At 34.2% G+C, this 20,695-nt stretch overlaps 1 protein-coding gene across 5 annotated transcripts in view; it reads right to left on the reverse strand.

Moving 5' to 3' along the window:
• LOC106130743 (cGMP-specific 3',5'-cyclic phosphodiesterase) overlaps positions 1-20,695 on the reverse strand; it is a 61,418-nt gene that overhangs the window by 8,139 nt on the left and 32,584 nt on the right. For all 5 annotated transcript variants that reach the window (XM_013329657.2, XM_013329658.2, XM_060951103.1 and 2 more), the window contains exons 3-9: positions 13,295-13,411; positions 6,759-6,876; positions 2,442-2,568; positions 1,668-1,786; positions 1,117-1,382; positions 738-914; positions 227-403 (exon numbers count right to left, since the gene is read on the reverse strand). In XM_013329657.2, the coding sequence (XP_013185111.2) occupies positions 227-403; positions 738-914; positions 1,117-1,382; positions 1,668-1,786; positions 2,442-2,568; positions 6,759-6,876; positions 13,295-13,411 (1,101 nt within the window). The remainder of the gene's footprint in view (positions 1-226; positions 404-737; positions 915-1,116; positions 1,383-1,667; positions 1,787-2,441; positions 2,569-6,758; positions 6,877-13,294; positions 13,412-20,695) is intronic.

Below are 20,695 nucleotides of genomic sequence, written 5' to 3' on the forward strand. Positions count from 1 at the left end.
TCGAACCCCTCGAACTACTGGAATTATGTGATCGGAATCGAAAGTATAAAAACATTGCTTATCGGTAAATTCATTACAATACCATCTAGTGGAAATCGGTGGAACTACTCGTACAACGAGATCAGTACATAATTATAGTTGCGTGTCCACTCCTAAAAAGTTCAGAGAAATTACATATATTACGCTGTGGATAGAAAAAATTAGTTACCTAGTAATAATAGAATACCTTATTAATAAGCTGAGCTACGCCAATAACATCTTTATTAGCATTGACAATTGGCATACACAGCATTGTCCTAACGTTGACAGCATCATCGTTGACAGGGTCATCGCTCTCCATGTTGTTCTCTCTTCTCCACTCGTCTACGTCGGATATGTTCAACGCTTTGTTGGATTGGGCCACCTGAAATAATTTTTGTAATTTGTCAAATTACTGCTCTAACTATATCATCTTTGCATGTTGCCAATTGCATCCTCAGTTGTTATATTTAGGTGTTGCTTCCGACATACTTCCGTCCACTTATCCCTTTTTTAAACCCGGATAATGCATTTCAAAAACGGAGGGAAAAAAGCTTTGCAATGATAAAATGCCCGAACGAATGCCGGTATCTGCTAAGAAGTGAAGATATATTGCAGCTAACAAAGACTTATAATTGCGAATAAGAGGATTTCCATTTTGTCCAAAACTGAAACTTATAAAAAGAGATAACATACATAGTCTGGATTATAGACCTTACCTTCAATGCAATAGATGCTAAAGTTGACTTAATATCGTGTCGAGGCGTGAGCGTGGTCTTCGATTGCTTAGCCCCAAGTTCGAAGAGTGTGTTGAAGCGAGTAGGGGCTGGTGGTGGTAATGCTGGTATTGTTGACGTGTTCGTTCCCGGTCGCTGAAGAATGCGTTCCAGGTGACTCTGAAATTTAGTCGTATATGAAGTTTAGTTTACTACTCAAATTTTGGGTTACAATTGCTCTGATCAGAAATCGGATCTTATTCCTAATTCTATGGTATACTTCGACACTTTACTATAGCTGGAAAATTATAGTAAATGAAAAATAGTTAATGTTGAGCAAATATGGTCAACCACTTCATCGTAAACTTTTCTTTCAAATTACCGATTCGCAATGATCCGTATCCAAAATGAAGACTGCACACCGATCACATTTCAACAGCTCTCTAGCTTCGGTCATGATCTTCGTGACCAGGCATTCCAGATTGCTCTGCTCCTCAAATATACTCCTAGCTAGTGCCAGTAGGATCTGGTTCCTCTTGTATTCGAGTACGGAGGATTCGAATAACTGCGCGTTTTGGATACCGATGCCGCAGAAAGTGAGGTACCGTCGGAACACTTCCACGTCGTGTGGGGAGAATTCTTTTGAACCTTTAAATATAAATGGAATAAATGAATTAATGAAAAGTGAAGTAGGAAAAACAATTACAACTGTTGATGTGGATACCGTTGAAGGCAAGGGGTTAGCTCAAAAAATAACTAAGACCGACACAATTTGGACAATCAAAAATAACCGATTACCGGTAGCTGGCTAGAGAGAATTGACGGATAACGGGGCATGCAATAATGTAGAGGTGTATATTTGCTAATGGATAATTCTATATTCTGGAATTTATTTACCACATTACAAGAAAATAGTAGGTACTCAGTATTTACCGTCAGTCTTATTAATGATCTGCGCCACGCCAACAACATCACCCTCGTAGTTACATATCGGCATGCATAGTATGAGTTCCGTTTTGTATCCTGTTCGTGCGTCAATCTCTTTATTGAACCTGAAAAAGATTAAAGCTCGCTTTAATATGATTTGAAGATCAGAATAATAAGTTTAAGTCTATAGAAGTGGTGAGTACTGGTAAACGTGTCGTAGCACCTGATGGTAGTCATCACAATCATTCGAGATAATGGTTTCATATTGAATTTCAATTCTGAGTTTTCTGACATTTCACAGCTTTAGTGCGAAACTTTGCAAGACGACGATAAGTTCCTATAGTTTCAAATAAGCTATATGGCATTTCTGTTGTATTTTTCCCAATTTCTGAGAACCTCTATTCTCAGAAATTGGTTTGGTTTAGTAAAAAATACTGAACCAAAGGGTCACTAAAGATTTTTTAAGGAGCCAATAATAGTGCGCTATAAGAGAGCAGCACACTCCTTCGATGATTCGGCTCATATGAGGGAAGGTTGGTAAAACCATGTGGTGAAACCGGTGGTGGGATAGTCTTATACTATCGATACCGATTTATGTGTCAGCAAGACAACCAACCAGCCTTTGAACCAGGGTCAGTTCACACCAAGACCAGTAAAAACATACACATTCGTCACTGAATTTACCCTAAACCGACTTTCACTTCTCCACAACATTACATTCAATAGCAAAGTTGCTGTTGTAGCAAAAAAATACATCACATTTCTGCTAATAAGTCTCACCTTTCATCGGCATATGCGTTTTTGATGTTAATAGGATTCTTCGTCTGTGCAGCCAACCCAGCCACTCCGCGACCAAAAGGGATCTTTATCTCTTGTGAACGAGCCGTTTTCAATGCCTCATTCAGTTCTGAAAAAAAAAGAAAAGAAACGTTCATTTTTGAAACAATACGCAAGGGCTTGCGTATGTTACATACTTAGACCGGGGCTTCGTCACCGTGAAATTTATTCAAATACTCTTCCATCGACATTAATATAGGAATAATAATGATAAGTTTCGTAGTAATCGTAAGATAATCTGGTTGTATTGTATTTCGTATGATTATGTTAATTATTAAGTATGTTAATTATCCGAGTTGAAGTATAAGCTACTTTATTTATGTAAATTCCTACTACAGCAAAGTCCGTTATGGCTCATGACTACGACCCTAGAGTTGATAAGTTAGGTTTTTACACGAAGCAATTCCCGTCAGACCTCATTAATATTATATATAAATACGTAATAATTACGTATCTACGTTGCTAAACGTGGTATTTCAGTTCTGAAAAAAAAACTGAAAGGCTACGTTCAGCTGTATAGCTTTTTGATTGAATTGATATTATAAAAATAAATACTAAGTTCTTCTGCTTATAAGTTCTGTCTACTAATAAAAAACTGAAAATATGTGTCAAAAACAGTAGTGCGAAAAAGATTCAAAACGAACTGTTTAAGGTGTAATATATTGTAACTGTTACGGTCTAAGTTATATTGCATGGAGTAATGGTTTAATGTATGCCTTTTAGCCTAGAACCTAAGTTTCTCATTTACGATTCTATAGTACCATATAGAACCACATATCTTCTATTTTGCCTAAACACATTATAAAAATAAAAGTTGCCTTATTTCGCTACAAAACTGCGCAAACTGATTTTAATGATCTGAGGAAAAGTTTGTGACTTGGATTGTTTGTTTGTTTGCAACGGCTTATCTTCGGAATACTGAACTTATCATGATAATTCTTTCATCGTTGATAGGTTAAATCTGCGGGATAGTTATAGACTAATCCTTTTACTATTTTCGAGCCTTGGCTTTGTCTACCCCGCGAGGTATAAATATGTGATTATATGTACGTTTATAGGATATGAAGGAAAGGTAAGTAGTTAGTACCATGTAAATGCAAGTATCTCCTTATTTGCCTTCCAAGTAGCAGCACCTATAAATAAAACTTGCCTTATTTCGCTAGAAAACTGCGCAAACAGATTTAGCGTTTCCTCATGGACGTCTATCTTTACAAACACGCCCTCGCAACAGGGGGAACGCAAACACGGCGAAAATAGGAAGCCACATAAATCTATGCTTTGCAAACTACGTCGATTTATGATACCGTTTTACAGAGTAATAACAGGGGAGTGCGTAGATCATTACATCGCCGTTTTATTGATGCGGCTAAGTACGATGGAGCGTAAACAAATATTGGTACATCTATTTGTTTCGGAACTCCGGTGGCCAAGCATAGTATACCTTTATTTTTCTTCTTGGCGAGTCAAGTCTAGTGGATCATTTGGTAAAGACCAGTCTCTTTATACACGAACAAGACAATGATTTTATCTTTTTATCATTTCGGTTAACCTCTAGGGTAGAGAGGGAGGGAGTTTAAGACATATACATTATAAACGTTCACAAATTGATGCTGTGTATGTCGCTATAAATACAGCATTAGCAGACGCTTCATAATGATCTTTCAGTGTGTCGGTGTGAGGACTTATAAGGCATGATAGTAGGTACGACATAGTCTAGGAACAACTCATGACAGGAAGACCATTTCTGAGCTGAGGTCCACGCCCGAACAATGTTTTCTTTGAAGCTGTAAAGGTAACCCTTAAATTGTCTTATATTATTCCAAATTAAGATTGGCACATTAATGTATAACAGGAGTCAAGTATCTTTTGTAAAAATGATAATGTCTTTAATAAACAACTTTCGGCTGTTAAAATAAGTTTACAGTCAGTTGAAAATATATTTTGCAATAAGAACGCTATTATATGAGTTATGAATGTGGACGAAGCGAAAGAAGTATGCAGAGATCGTGGCAAGTGGAAAGAGGTAGTCTCTGCCTACCCCTCCGGGAAAGAGGCGTGATTTTATGTATGTATGTATGTAGAACGCTATGACGATAAACAGAAAAAAGAAGGTAATACCATTAAAATATGCTAAAAGTAAATTAAAACATCGACACCTGCCTATGTCATTAGGTTTACTGGGTTTGGCTTTTAATTAGAGCAATTAAATATTTTTGCGTGACGTTTCGATTACCTTTAAAGGCTCTATACACGTTGCGATTTATCAATGCAACCTACTTTGAATGGAACTGTACAACTAAAGAATATTATTCCCAAGCAATTTTAAAACGGATAATTATTTTAGAGCCCTTTTTCTCTTTCTTCTGGCGCCTTCGGGAATTTTCGAAATTTGGTATCGAATGTGGCCGAAAGGCTCCTAGCTAATTAGCCCCGTTACATCCTCATCCCTCAAGGGAAAATCTCTTTGCGCCTTTGACTAGAATTCTGGAATAAGTCATGTTATTACATGACGCGACTCCTCCTTCGTTCTACCTCCGCAACATTTGCAGGGAAATCTAACCCTATTGGCCCATGGTGAAACATCTAGTTGCCTGAATGATGAGGTCGCTGCGACTTGTGTCAGAAGTGAATAGAAGCCTTAATTAGTCACACGACACGCCCCGACACGTCAATAGGTAGGTGCTGTTTAAGGTCGACACCCACGGGAACTTTTGTGTACCCACTTTCTGGAACTAAGTTTTGACGTCATTTTTGTTACTAAGTAGGTATTTACAGGGTTTAATTTTTTAACAGATTTAGTTTTTGTACTAGAAATCTGACAAGGTTGCTGAGGTCAGAAGGGAGACGTTTGGTGTAAATTAGTAGGTACCTGTCTTATTCATTCTAGGATCGTGAACATGGGAGGCCAGGAGGAACCTTTACAGAGAGAGAAAGACATGAAGACTAAAGTGGCACTAACGTCAAGACACTAGGTACAGTCTACCGCACAATAAGTTACCCTACATGTAACTTATGATGCGGTGATAGAGGCGAATTTGCAGTTAATATGCTGTTAACTGCAGTCGGCGTCATAGGAAGCATAGTGAAGTTTTGAGGGAAAAATTCGAGAAATTAACACGGGAACAGGATTTTGTGCAGGGGTATTTTAATAATTGTACATACCATCAGAATAAAAGTCTAACAAAAACGTGACTTAAATTATCACAATCAAAACACAATGGCGCTTCCAAAACGCAATCATAATTCATTATCATAATTCAATCATTGTCCAAGATTTCATGACTTATTCAATGTTTGTTGGCGACGGCTATATCGTAATGTTTTTATTCAATCATCCATTCAATTGCTGACACAATATGTCATCAAACGGATGGTTAATGATGGCCACACGCGATTTCCATTTAAATTTATTTACTGGTTTTAGTTAGGGATTCGCTTCCGTGAGAATTTCCAAAAAAAAATTATCTAAAACTTTTTCTCCATCTAATTCGACATGATACATTTTCATGCTTGGAATCGAATGAATTTATAATTTCGGTACCTAAAGTTTTAAGGGAATCGAAAGTTCCTTATGTTTTGTATAAACTGTGACCCCCAAAACCGACAGGCCTGCATGAACAAATACAGATGTGGAATGAAGCGAAAGAAGAATGTAAGGATGGTGGCAAGTGAAAAGATGTAGATCTGCTTTATCCTCCGGGAAACATTTGAGGGATTTGGAAGACGTGATGTATGTAATCTTCTCTGACCTCAAAACAAATTATTACCATACATACCACCAGAATGCCTTATAGTTAAGAGATAGTAAAAAATGCAGTTATCAAATTAACGTTTATGAGTAAGTTTCAACTATACATAGACTTAATTGATAATGATTAATTTGGCAAATTTCGATTTTGTGTGTCTACTGTCGGTAGATACAATTTCGATACTATAACCTCTATGGTAAGTTTTTGATGTGGCGGCTATTGATTTCATGCCCCTCGATGTCATTAACTAGATTCATGTAGTATTCACATAGTTCACCTGTCTTTTCAAGACTGTTGGCTCTGCCTACCTCGTAACGTAAAATCTTGCTGATGGAATTGAAATTCAAAAAGTAACAGGTTACTAGTCCATCGTCTACGAGATTAAAGTCTTAGTTTATTAGCCTTTGCTTTAGTCGCTATTTACTACGCCGATTGATTCCCTGCACTTTACAATAGAACTACTCTATATCTTATAAATGGATAAAGTCGTAATCATATGTAATGTATGTACCTGTATGTCGGGTGACGTCGAAGAGTTTAGCCTGCAGGTATCTGTGGGGTGGCATCCCTTTTGCGAGGAACAGGCTCCCTCTGTCGGCAGATGTGAGCGTGCAGACATTCACCAGGATCTGAAGAGAATTTAGATTTGATCAAAATATATCATCTAACCCAAGTTTATACTTCCGATTAGACTGACTGACATATCAACGCGCAACCCAAATCGCTGGATTTAAAATCCCTATGTGGCCAAGGGGAGGATAACCCGAAATTCTCGCGGGAACGAAAATTTATGGGATTTTTACTCTAATTATATATATTTGAGTTCTTATATAAATACGAGTAAGTGCCTATGTATATATGTTTTGTAACGACATACCTCTCTTTTATAATATGATAGATAAAGGAAACAATAAGATAACTGTACCTCCTTTGGGCATCAAAATAAGTTGTTTTCAAGATAGCAACCTTGACGTTTTGTATTATAAAAAAATAAATAAGTTTAATAGACAACATGCCGCCCACCAAAAGAACTTAAGGTCCTTTTTCTAACCCAATAGCAAGTATTACTTATACAAACGAAAAATAGGTATGTAAGTTTTAAGGTTAGGTAGGCATTGTGTTTATAAAATTGTCAGTTACCTCGTTCGATCAAATTAACATAGTACGTCTATGCCTACCTCGCCTTTTTATGTAAATACTGAAAAAGATAAATGGTAAATTATTCTAAGTAGGTAATATTTGGATCCAACACGAAAATACGTCTACAAACATACATATATTTGGCGGCAACGCCCCAAATGGGGCTTATCATTTCGTACATAATATTATGTCATTTGTAACATGGCTGAGATGGTAACTTGCCTTCGCGTGTAGTTATCCAGTTCCTTAAGTAACAAAATAAAATACAGTGTAAACATTTATCACGTCTTCAATTTATTAAATTTGCTACAATTTTAATTGAGTTACAGAATACGAACAAGGCTCCGCGCGCTTAGTAAAAAAAATCTCTTGAATTATGGTTCCCGTGGGAATTTCCAAGAATTCCTTCTCTACATAAAAAAAACATTCATCTAAAATATTTAACCTCTGATCCCAGCGGTTTGGGGTGAGCGTTGATAAAAATATGTTATTTACACATATAAACTCATTACTCTATTTATTAAAACAAAACTGCATCATAATACGTTGTGTAGTTTTAAAGATCCAAGCATACATACATACAGACATCATACATAGGAACAGACGCGCAAAGCGACTTTGTATTATACTATGAAGTGATAGTGATACAATATAACTTTAAAACAGGGAAAGAGGATTATTATATTTTTCCCATATTACACTTACCAAGTTTTGAAAGAACCCTGTTTCTATTTTTTGACAAGATAATGAACTAGCTAAACGTGGCCATTCAGTCTTTTCAAGACTGTTGGCTCTGTCTACCCCGCAAGGGATATAGACGTGACGATATGTATGTAATGTACTAGGTAATGTAGGTTTATGTCTTATGAAAAAATTAAAAAAAAATCTGTGCACGAGTCCAATTCTGTCACAACAGATTACTTAGAATTTATTTTTAATTTTATTATGTAATTGTTATCTTGCATGCTTCTAAACCACCCATTGTATTAAGTAACGTCTGTTTCCTCTTTATTTTACTTTGCCATCTAAAAGTTAGACGTACAACGAGTAAATGAAATACACAGTACCGCAGTGAAACTTCAGCGCCAACTATTACTTTAGTTGTAGGTATTATTGTTTCGGTCGTAGTATATTGTAGGTCATGTATAATACCAGTCTATATCTCCAATAATATTAAGTAAATATTTTGACAGTTATTATTTTGAGCATCCATACTAGCCTAGGCAGCAAAGAAAAAACATAGAATAGAATAGATTTATTTTCAAAATTGGATACAAGGTATCACTTATTGACGTCACATCACTTATATCTACTATCGCTTCCAAAGCGCATGTGCAGAAGAAGTAGCGGAACAAACTACACTGCAGCATTTTCATCGAACATCAATTTACAAATATATGTACGCATATATTATGTAGTATGTTACATAGTATGTGCCAGTTGCTTCTTTGTCTAGATTCTAAGTGGGTGGGGAAAGGCTATTATTACATTGGGGTTCTTCCTTTAGGCGATGATCTAGTAAGCAGTCACTATATGAATCTCAATTCCATCAATAAGCCATACAGCTGAACGTAGCCTTCCAATCTTTTTGAGATTGTTGGCTCTGTCTATTACGCAAGGAATAAAACGTGATTATATCTATGTATGTATGCATCTGGATACACTTAGAATAAAGGTTCTGTTTCCTAGAACATAAGGTTCATAATTATTCTGATCTATTCTTAGCAAACTGTCTTTAAATTGATTAACTCTTTACCGGATTTCCACGTGGAAACGCCCATATAAGTTCCTGGGCGGCGGACCCAAACCAGATTTTAATTAAGAGGCCGCGGATGTCACGTGATCATTGAAATTAATAAGAAGACAGGAGTTCTTTGTTTAGTTTGTATTTTTTTAATTTTCGGCTGCTTTTTTTTTATTACATATATAAGGCTTATAGGTACCGTGTTTTCGTTAAGATAAAATTATGAATTTTTATTTCTTCATTCAATAATATTTACTTATTTAAAATTTGATTGCCACATAAAATTTTAGGTCTAAGATGTAGGGGCAGACCGAATAAATCCTGACTTAATTTCACCAAAGATAATGCATGCCAAAGAGAGAAAGAGATAAAACATTCTGATTGAAAAAATTCAATTATTAATTGTACTTATAAAATGAATTCTAAAACAATGTTCATTTTGGGCATCCCACGTAAAAATCTCCCTTTACGAATGTTTCAGTGGAAACTTGACATTTTCATACATTCAAATTATCACGGATGAACGCACAAAGAAGATTTTAAGTGGAATCTCCGAAACAGCGGTAATAAAGTAAAACGAGGATGAAACTGGGATTACTTTTATTACCTTGTTAAGGACGGATACACACAGGTTTTATTCGGATTTATTATAGATGTGACACAGGATTTTTTAAGTATTCTGTTACGGGCAAAAGGTCACATTGTATTGTAAAATACCTTCACCAGAATTTCTTTAATTTTAAAAAAGATAAAACTGTCTTTCTGACGTAATAATGCCCTTCAATTAACTTTCCGAGTCTACCAGGACATTTCCAAGACGTTCTAGTTTCAAACGCAGGTAGGTATACTGGTTTCTTTTGAGTAGCGAGGGTTTTTAATTCCTATAAGCCTTCACGATTTCGGTAATCGCTGCAGCTATTTATTTTATGTATATTGTTGATTTATTGTTCTTTTAATGTATGTTTATTTTAAATTTATTATTTAATATTTTGTACAATTAAGTTTAAATAAATAAACCATATGGCCTGTGGGTTCCTCATGTGGTCTATGGGTTTTCTCATACATTCTTATCCTCAGTCTATGGTTATCATTCTAAGGTTCTAATTCTACATTAATGGGTAAAACTTACAGAAATATGTATACTGACATAAAATCACGCCTCTTCCTTGGAGGGTAAGGCAGAGACTACATCCTTCCTTCCTTCCTACTTCATACACGGTTAAGGGTATTCTTGACCTGACCTATCGTTTTCGTGTAAAAAATACTGTTTCCAAATTTTACTTGTCTTGTTTTAAAAAAATTAAAAATATGCGCTATTAAAGTGAATTTCTATAAGTGTTTTTCCAATTTTATTGTTTTTAATTGATTTTAAACCAATTGCTGTTTTCTCACTCCATTCCTCCGTTGATTCGTACTATAAATTTAAATTCCGTTTTTATTGCTCATCGTAAAAAAGCTATACATTTAAGGCGGAGCGCGTTGGTGTGGCGGGAAATAGAAAACTTTACGATTACTTTTTATTTTTGTAGCTTGTACGATTTAATTTTTTTTATTTTTTTTATTGATAAGAAATTGAAAAACCTTTTGATGCCATTTCTGCTGGGATATTAGTGTAAAATAGTTTTTATTTTCTTTATTTTTAAGCAATGGCAGTAACACCAAATAAAATTAATTTAAATTTTTTAATGACTTTGACTTTATGAAACTGAGTGCTAATAAATACAGAATGAAATTGGAAATTCAGGAAAACATGAGATTTTTATTCTTGGGAATTTAAAAAAGACTAATGTTTAATTCCTATTTTTTTCGTACAATTTCCATTGTGTGATATAACCTACACTTTGTGGGGTTGAGATCATTATTTCAAGATCAAAAGGAAACTTTACCTTTCATGTTTAGTATGATTCACATACATTTTGTATTTACTAAGCGTGTAGCTTAAATATGAGTGACGTGTACATAGACTTTGTTATAAGGCGTGTTACACACCTACATTGTTTTACTGAGGTTTAGATGTAACAAGTCCATGGCTTCACTTGCGTCTATTTTCGTGAAAGAGACATGTCTCATACGAAATAAGCTAATATAATTATAAGTCATATTAGCATTCGCGGTTCCGGTAAAATCACGGTTATTTCCGTTCCCGCGGGAATATTCGGGAATATCCTCTTATTGCACCTTTAGACAACATAGAAACCTACATACTCAAATTAAAAATTTCTAGATTTGTGCATTGTCACTGAATGACAATGCACAAATCTAGAAATCGATATCGAAAGATTAAAATTTACTGTAGATTTAAAATCGTTATATTTTCCTCATACAAAATGTAAGTTTGTTACGTTTCAAATTCGTGCCTCGTCCGCCACGAACACTGCTCACTGTAATGAGAATCATCCCTCAAGATCTTTCACCAGACTTTTTCTCCCTGTAGGTGTTTCCAGAACATTAATTAGCAATGAACACGTTTAATTACTTTTTGTTCGTTTCATTACAGGAAGAAAAAAGTTTTATATCGTCTCGTACTAAGGTGAAAATGAAAATTTTCCCGCCTACACAACTTAATGAATTTTTGGGTATAACTTTTTATAAGAAAATAACTCCGGTATGTTTAAATTTTGATTGCCTTGGTTGAATAATTTTTTTAAGATTAAGTTAAAGTTTCATTGCAGTTAAGTTTTAAACTATTGAAATTATTTGTGTTGATTAATCCTTAACTTTTGTTAGACTCTATCAATTCCACTACAGCCAAGGAACTGTGTTTAAATTCATGAAGATGTTAATTATCTTTTAAGTATAAAATTTAAAGAAAGTAGGATCACAATCTAGTTGGTTAATTGAAAAAAAAACGGCTATTCTTCTAGTCGTTTTTTCTTCTTCCAACATAAAAATCTTTTTAAACTCAAAAACTCTTTGTAAATCATACAGTAAACACAACTGAACATAAATACAATCAGAATGTGACCATATATGACACTACATGTCAAATAACACGTACATTCGTAACTCCTTAATATGCGGCCGGCTCACCGTGAGATTGTCCCATACATCCCGAGAGATCACTAATAAAGAGAAGCAATTATGCTTGGACACACATGCAAATAGACTTCATAAATATATATATTTCCAGAGGAATTTCAAAAATAGTAGGCTATGTCGCTGCGGTTAAGTTTTTGTCTGTTTATGTGCCAAATATGAACAAAATCTGTCCAGTACATAGTTATTGATTTTATTCGTTACAATAGTCAGCATTTTGGTTTTAAATTAAATTTTCTTATCTATATTCGTAGAGAAAACAGTTACGGAAAAAAGTAGTATTAAAACAAATGTAACGAAAAAACTAAATAAAGTTTTAGTCTTCAACCCTCATCTCAAAAAATCTGTAATTATTTATCTAAATAAAGCTATTTTATTACCAAATGTCTAGATCAAGGCAGTTTAAGATAAAATTAATCCAAAGAAATACCAAAAAATAAGTATGATGTTAGGTTACGTTCCCCTGCTTTAGTATAAAAGCGTTATTGATATTAAAAAGAGATCATTTACATTTTGTTGTAATTTTTTTTATTATTATTTGTGATCTAAATGTTGATTTGTCTGTGCTGTGGTTGGATATCGTCCACTAGCATCAGAAGATGATAGTGATGTAATTAACCCGAGTCTATTCGCACTCGTAACCCGTTTAAGAGGGTTGTGTGTCGTTTTGTATTCTATAAAGTTATAAACATGAAGACCATCATTTATGCTTTAATTAATGATAGCCTCCTGGCATGCGGTAGGAGGATCTTTCATCCCAGTAAAAACTATAGTTCCCCTGGGATTTGCGAAAAACCTGTATTAATTTGTAGGTGGCGCTAAATTCGTCGCTTAGTGTAACTAGGTGGCGTTTTATTCGTTGCCTTTTGTAGGTGTTGTTAATTTCGTCGCATTATTGTTCGATGGCGTTAAATTTAAATTCGTCGCTTTTAGAAGAAGGCGCTAAATTCTCACTAGCTAGCTACGAAAGCTAGAAGCTACGGGTAAAAACCTACTAAAAAATAAAACAAATTTTACACTTCTCTAAACTCTGTTTTTATTACCACTATGTTTTTCCTTAGCTACCAAACCGACATGGAAGCACCCGTTAGATTTTGAAGATTAAATTTAAAAGAAAGGTCACTCACCTTATGACACAGAACATCTATGTCCAACTCGTTGGCGACATCTTTGATGAGGTCCATAAACAAATCTGCCTCGTCTAGCTGCGTCTGCGTCGCCGATCCGCTTGGGGATCTCGACCTCTGTAACCAAATATTATTTTGCAATTTATTATCTGTGTTCGGAGATTAAGTATATTTGTATATTTCCTAAAAAGCTTTTTTGGCGGGAACCCAAATGTAATTTTGTTTGCTGTAATATTTTTTCAAAATGTATAATAGACAATTCATGATTTATAAGTACGGATTAGTGATTACTTAGTGTTTGTGGAGAAGCATGAATGTAATGGAAAAGTCACTAAATCTAAACTAAAGTAAGATTTAGTGACTTTTGTTATCCAAAAAAGTCCCGTGAAGGGGCAAAGTAAAGGATCCGAAACGGTTACTCGACCATTATAAAGTTCAAAAATTCTAGCCCTTTAAAAAGGCCAAAACTTGTCATTGGTAGAAATGTGCTTCTGAAGAAATTAGATTTCTACAATAAAGAAAAGTAGAAAAAATCTTTATTTAAATTTAATTCTGAAATAAGATGGAAATAAGTAGGTTTGATCTAAATATTTTTAGTGGTCATATCCCGGGATCCTATCCAGAGAGGTGAGAATGCAATCGGACTAAAACCAGGAGGAAGAGACAAAAATATTTTTGAAAACTTTTAAAATCTAACGCAACATATCAACTGCATTTAAGTTAAAACCTTTTCCCGTGAAATAATTCACCGGAGTGAGTCTCTCAAAACACATTCAGCCGTGTAAATCCACCACAAGAGTCAAAGGTAAAAAGCGCGCCATTTTCACAATACCGCCGCCATTTTTCGAGAAAAATCCGGTTGGATCCGCTTTTTTCTAGTTCCTTTGATCTGCCTACCGGAATTTGCAGACAATGAGGTTCTGTTAATCGTATTGTTTGTAAGAAAATAAAGGCTTTTTGTCAGTCATGTGCAATTGTTGTCGTGAAATCAGTGATTCTTAGAATTGGTATTAAAACTTCTATAATAAAGTAAGTAAATAGATAAATGTAATAAGTCTATTAAGACTACATTAAGTAGTGAAGTCATGTTACCAAAATTGATAAAATTAATTCGTATTTTGAACTAATATCTGGGAAAAATAAATACATACTGCATGAGCAGTTTAAATGTTCAAAACTTACTTTTTCACCCGCGTTCAATAAAAGTTTCGTTTACTTTCTGTTCTCAGGAGTATTTCAGGATATCCCATTCAGCACTTCCAACGAAGAAGGATAAACATTTAGCCGCCTCTGCTGTAGTTAGTCATTAGGCAGTCATACAACGATGTGAACATAAAGTATAAAGAATCGCACAATACCTTGTGTATTGTAGAAGTATATTGAAGTGGAAATAAATAAGATATATACCGAACATGTTACGCGCTTCGTATGTAAAGTGGTCTGAAAAATTGATGCAGAAATATAGGCCGAACGTGTGCGATAGGATATTGAAGATATTGCTTGGATTCCCAGAACAAAATATACTTTTTATAGCTTTTTTATCTGATGAAGCACTCCGTGAACAACATTAAGATAAATAAAAATTTGTAATAACTGCGGATAAACTAAAACGGAACTTTTGTTTAACTTAATGCATGCTGCAAAACAATTTGGTCTAACTGTAATAATTTTAACAAAAAACAATTTTTAATTTTTCCTTATTCAAGCAAAGAACAAAATGCGCGTTTACGAGTAATTTTTTTCTTTGTTTACTACTGGCCAGTTATAAGACTATTCCGTTATACAAAAGAGAAAGAAGGTAGGATTCTTACTTATTACAATTTTTCTACAATATTCGTACGTAACAGACTTCATAAAAAGGATATAATCAATCGTATGTTATGTAACAAGTGTACTGGACTAATCATGGAAATATTTCTTGTCCGAAAAGATAAAGGTACCTACTCCAAAATAATTCATCTTCATGTCAAAGTTTGATGATGTCCATCATACCGTTTAGAAAAATGGAGGAAAATTTTTAAATGTTCCTTCCTTCCTTCTTATAAATATTATTTTTAAAGCTATAAAGACATTTAGGCACTGATCTTCTTTCCCATAAACTAAAAATAAAACCTTTTTTTTTAATAAATACCTTGTTATTGGATTCGCAAAAACAACCATTAGAATTTCGAATTGCTTTCTTTTTTATTTTCTACACAGCCATGAAAAAAGTCGTACTCCAGTTAAAATGTCTATTCTAAAAGGCAATATAAAGGTTTCCCGCCAACTGAATATTTCTCATCTGAAGTGTTTCACCTGGATGTTAATCGGGCCTGTCAAAATGGATTTTGGCGTGACTTTCGACGCTTCGATTGAATTCTATTGCTTCGTAAATATTTCACGTGATTTTGGGTTTAAAACTGCAACGAATAAAAAAAATGTCTGCGCACGCTGCTTTACTTGCTTTGCAGATCGTAAAAGTTAATCAAGGTAAATATATATATATCTCAGTTTGGTCCAAAGTTTTGAGTGGCAGAGAATACCATACGGCATCAAGTCCATCATTGTACACTTTTTATAGATAAAGTTCAAATTAATTAACTTGGAATTCGTTTCACGCGATGGGCTAGCAACATTTCACTATTAGAATCTCTATTGTTTGTAAGAGATTTGTCAGTCGATTGGCTTAAAGGAGAAAATCGCTCGTTTATAAAGTTATTCGCGGTAAGGGAACAACCTAGGACTATATTTTTTCTTTGCTATCATACCAACAAAGAAGCTTATGATCTTACAATTCAATTGACCTAAATAACCTTGACAACTGGTCGTAAAATATGTAACAAGTTGTCCCGTTGGGAACTTAAGCATTTAAGGAAAATTGCTGTTTCAAATAAAAAGTGTTTTCCACACTCCGCTCATCACTGGGTCTCTAGTGAAAAATAAAGGGCCACAGATAAGAAAGAAGCTAAGATACATACACAGATAAATATAGTCACGTCTTTATACCTTGCGGGATAGATAGAGCCAACAGTCTTGAAAACACTGAAAGACCATGTTAAATGATAGAATTAAGATTCAAATAGTGACAGGTTGCTAGATGGCTAGCCCATCGCCTATAAAAATAATCCCAAGTATAGCTATTCCCTTACTCGTCTTTATCGACATCCATGGGAAGTTCTATTTTAAGTGCCGGGAAGCACACAGTCATAATGTTGTGTTTAATATTAATATTAGAATTATGAAAGTAACTATCTGTCTGTTACGCTTTCACGCTTAAAACCACTGTTCTGATTTTGATGATATTTGATACATAGAGTTGACCCTAAGGAAGAACATAGGCTTCTAATTTAATAACAAAAAAAAGTTACCAGGCGGTCAAAGTCACGGAAATCTTTTATTACATAAAAATTCTATGCAGCGGGCAACACAAAAATCCTTTAGTATGTCGCTCACGTAATGAAGGCACGAAATTCCTGGAACTTGGAATTCAATCTGAACGAAGGGACTAATTTCGTCGTTATGGACTCAGCCGGGTGCGATATGAATATGAATATTTTTAATATTCGTGCCGGTATTGAGGGGCTTAATTCGAGAAATGTTAGGGCGTAGACACACACAACTGAGCTGAAACCGGCGTCGCTGACGTACTACGTATAAAAAGAGTTATGATTGTGGACGAAGCCGGAGGTGTATAGAGATCGTTGTGGAAATCAGCAGTCTCTTAGCTTACCCAATGAGAAACAGGCATGATGGTATGTATGTATGACTATATAAGGGTCTGCTAAAAGATAACTTTTTAAATTTGTAGCATCATAAGTTACTTTGTACTGTATTTAACAATTTATATAAAACATTTACGTAGGTTTAACAAATAATAATTAAAATGGACTCAAATTAAAACTAAACTAAACTACTTATAAAACTTTGTACTTGAGTTAATTATAAATTGTCACTGTAATATCACAATGTGCTTTATCAACTACCCCCTATTTAATTAAAACTTAAGCTTTATTCACACAACAGCTGGTCAGTGTTTAAAATTGAATTTAAACAGTTGAAATATGCCAAGTTCGATGTTAAAAATTACCAATTTTTTTTTCATTCTTTGAGCAGAGAAGCACAGTGCGTTAAAGAGATCACGAGCAGAACCTAGTCAAGTGTTATATTTCAAAAGAATCCCTGAATTTTATTACCATTTTCAGTACCGCACTCAATAAACGCCAGATTTGGAGTAATAACAAAACGTAGTTCTTTTTCGTATTTTCAAAGGAGGAAAATCTTTGTTTACACAAACTCGGGGAACACTCGCAAAGTCCTCTCCATCTGAGATAAAGAAGTAAAAAACTTTTGTCTCGGAATCGTGATACGATTGACTTTCGTTGTTCTATCACAAAATATTAAAAGAACAGAAAGAAAGCGCTTAACAGAAATGGTTCTGAAAATAGATTAATTTTTATCATCGCAAAAGCGAGATAGGGTTTACTTTTAATGTAAAAAATTAGTTAAATAGTAGCTCAGCTATATTATTTTTTTCTAGAAGCGGTTTACTTAATTTACTATTTAACTTAAATTTTAATTCAATATCATACATTTCATTTAATTTGATCCAGTAGTTTAAGAATTAGTACTCCAAATATTTGAGCTAGAATGCGGATAAATAGACAGAAACAGTTTCTTGTTGATTCCGAAATCTCAAAAAAGTATAACAACACAGAAAGCAGATTATAAAAAAGTCAAATTATTTCATAACATTTAAGTATTACTTATTGTCATTCTAAATACAAAAACTCTAAAATTGGATAGTTTTGTTTTCTTTCTTTTGGAATTTCGTTTTGGACTTAAAAGTAAAGGACGTAATGAAAGAATGAATAAATATATACGGGACAAATTACACAGATTAAGTTATAGTCTCGAGGTAATTTCAAGGCTTGTGTTACGAAATACTAATTCAACGATACTATTATATTTATTTTTATAATAATAACTTATACATCTAAGACCCAGGCCAATTATACATGTTGTTCCGGGATTCGAACCCGGAAGAGAAAGAGAGAAAGATGAGTTTACTTCTCCACTATTTATATTCTGCAGTTCCACATTCTAACATGAAACGATAGCGAATCGAGCGATTCCCGATTTTTCTCATATTCTTTTTTCTTGGCGACAAGGAAAAGGTTTGTCGAAACAAATCATTGACTTCGTTATTGATGGAATGACATAATCAGTATACAAACATATTAAAACGTTCTAATACGAGTGGACTGGACAGAGCCCACGATCTCGAAAAGGCTGGAGGGTCACGTTCAGCATTGGTTATTTATTTACACTTCATTGCACAATACAAATGTATAGCACAATTGTAAAATGAGAACGATTTAAAAAAACTGCATTAATAATATTTTGAATACTCGTTTAAAATTTCTTGTGTGTGTTTGATTATTTTATGTAAGGATCGATTCGCATTTAACTTAAAGTTTAATTCAATATCATACATTTCATTTAATTTGATCCAGCAGTTTGATGCGGATAAATAGACAGAAACAGTTTCTTGTTACTGTTTGTTGTTTCACTCATAGTATGATTAAATATATTTTTAAATAGTTCGACACAAACTCAATGATGAAAATAACATAGTTTACTTACAATAAGATTGAACCGTATACATTTATTGTAACATCTCTATTAGAAAATATGTATAAATAGGTTTCCATTTGCAATATATTCAATATGGGAATAGATCGGAGAGTTTAACTTAGTTACAACTTGGCTGGCGAATAGATGCAAATAGAGTGCTTTCAACAATTTATGTTTGTAAGTGTGTTACCATCGCCAAAACTCTGCTATAAACAAGTTTAAACTGGGTACGTAAATGATACCTTATCTATACTGAACATCTGAAATTCGTAATAATGTAAGCCAATAGAAATAGATATTTGAAAACAATTAATAACTTAACTCTTTTCTTTCATAGTGTATTTTTTTCAAAATTGGATACAAAGTATCACTTATTGACGTCACATTTATTATTTATTATGCCAGCTGTTTTCCCATGCGGATAGAAAAAGTCAATCAAAGGGAAAGGCTAATAAACTTCCGGGGTAGACAGAGCCAACAGTCTTGAAAAGACAAGAGACAGAAAAGACCAGTGAAAAACAAAAAAAAAATAAATAAAAATCAGGCCTTCGATTCATCCTACTATCCTACTACTATTATAAAGGCGAAAGTTTGTATGGATGTATGGATGTTTGTTACTCTTTCACGCAAAAACTACTGAACCGATTACCATGAAATTTGGTATGTAGGTAGCTGAAGACCCAGAATAACACATAGGCTACTTTTTATCCCAGAGTTCCCGCGGGATTGATAGGGTTTCCATGCGGACGAAGTCGCGGGCGGCCTTTAGTCCATATATATATCCACGTCTATATCCTTTGCGCGGTAGACAGAGCAAACATTCTTGAAAAGACTGAAAGGTCACGTTCAGCTGTATGACTTTATGACGAAATTGAGATTCAAGTAGTGACTAGTTGATCGCCTACGAGAAGAATCCCAACATAAAGGAACAAAATATTACTAAAGTTTTTTATATTTCTATCCGTAAGCAAGAAAGTAAGGAATACCACATCATTCAACAGTCGGTGAGAACCTGTAGTAAAAGCTAAAAACATTTCTAGAATCATCCATCACATTTTCAGACAAAGTCGAGTATCCAAGGCGGATTTGTTCCAGCGAAACAAAAAGATACAATGAAAGGAACAAGTTGAATGAGGGAAACCCGGCAGAAATGTAGCAACACAAAATAGCAACTATTGAGTAAGAACATAGCCAAGTTTATTTTGCTACATTTAAAGGTAAGTACCTGGTTGACCGAATTGTGCTCGGTGCTTTTTGTTAACTGTTTTAAATGAACTCAAAACATAGAATAGAATAGATTTATTTTCAAAATTGGATACAAGGTACTACTTATTGACGTCACATCACTTAAATCTAATTATAACTACTACTACTTCCAAAGCGCATGTGTAGTAAAGTGGCGGAACAAACTACACTGCAGCATTTTCACCGGACGTCAATATACAGATCTAGATCTCTTAAATCTAAATCGTGGACGAATGCACATTGTCTACATTAATAAAACTTGAATGAGTGTACAACTGATTATTTCAATACGAATATTTCGTCAAATAAATAAAGATAAAATAATACTTAAAGTACTTATAAACCTAAAAAAAAAAGTAGGTAGTAGTACTAATAGTGCTAATAGGGCAGCGTCAAAATTATCGTAATTTGACAACTATCTCATGTGAAAAAAATATTTTTGGTGAAAATAGGAGTGATGGATATTCCTGGATGTAGAACCCAGCTAAGTTCAATATTTTACCCGCCTGACTGACTGATTGACTGCCAAATAATGCATAGCTC

The sequence above is a fragment of the Amyelois transitella genome, chromosome 23 (genome assembly GCF_032362555.1).
Source record: "Amyelois transitella isolate CPQ chromosome 23, ilAmyTran1.1, whole genome shotgun sequence".
NCBI lineage: Eukaryota > Metazoa > Arthropoda > Insecta > Lepidoptera > Pyralidae > Amyelois > Amyelois transitella.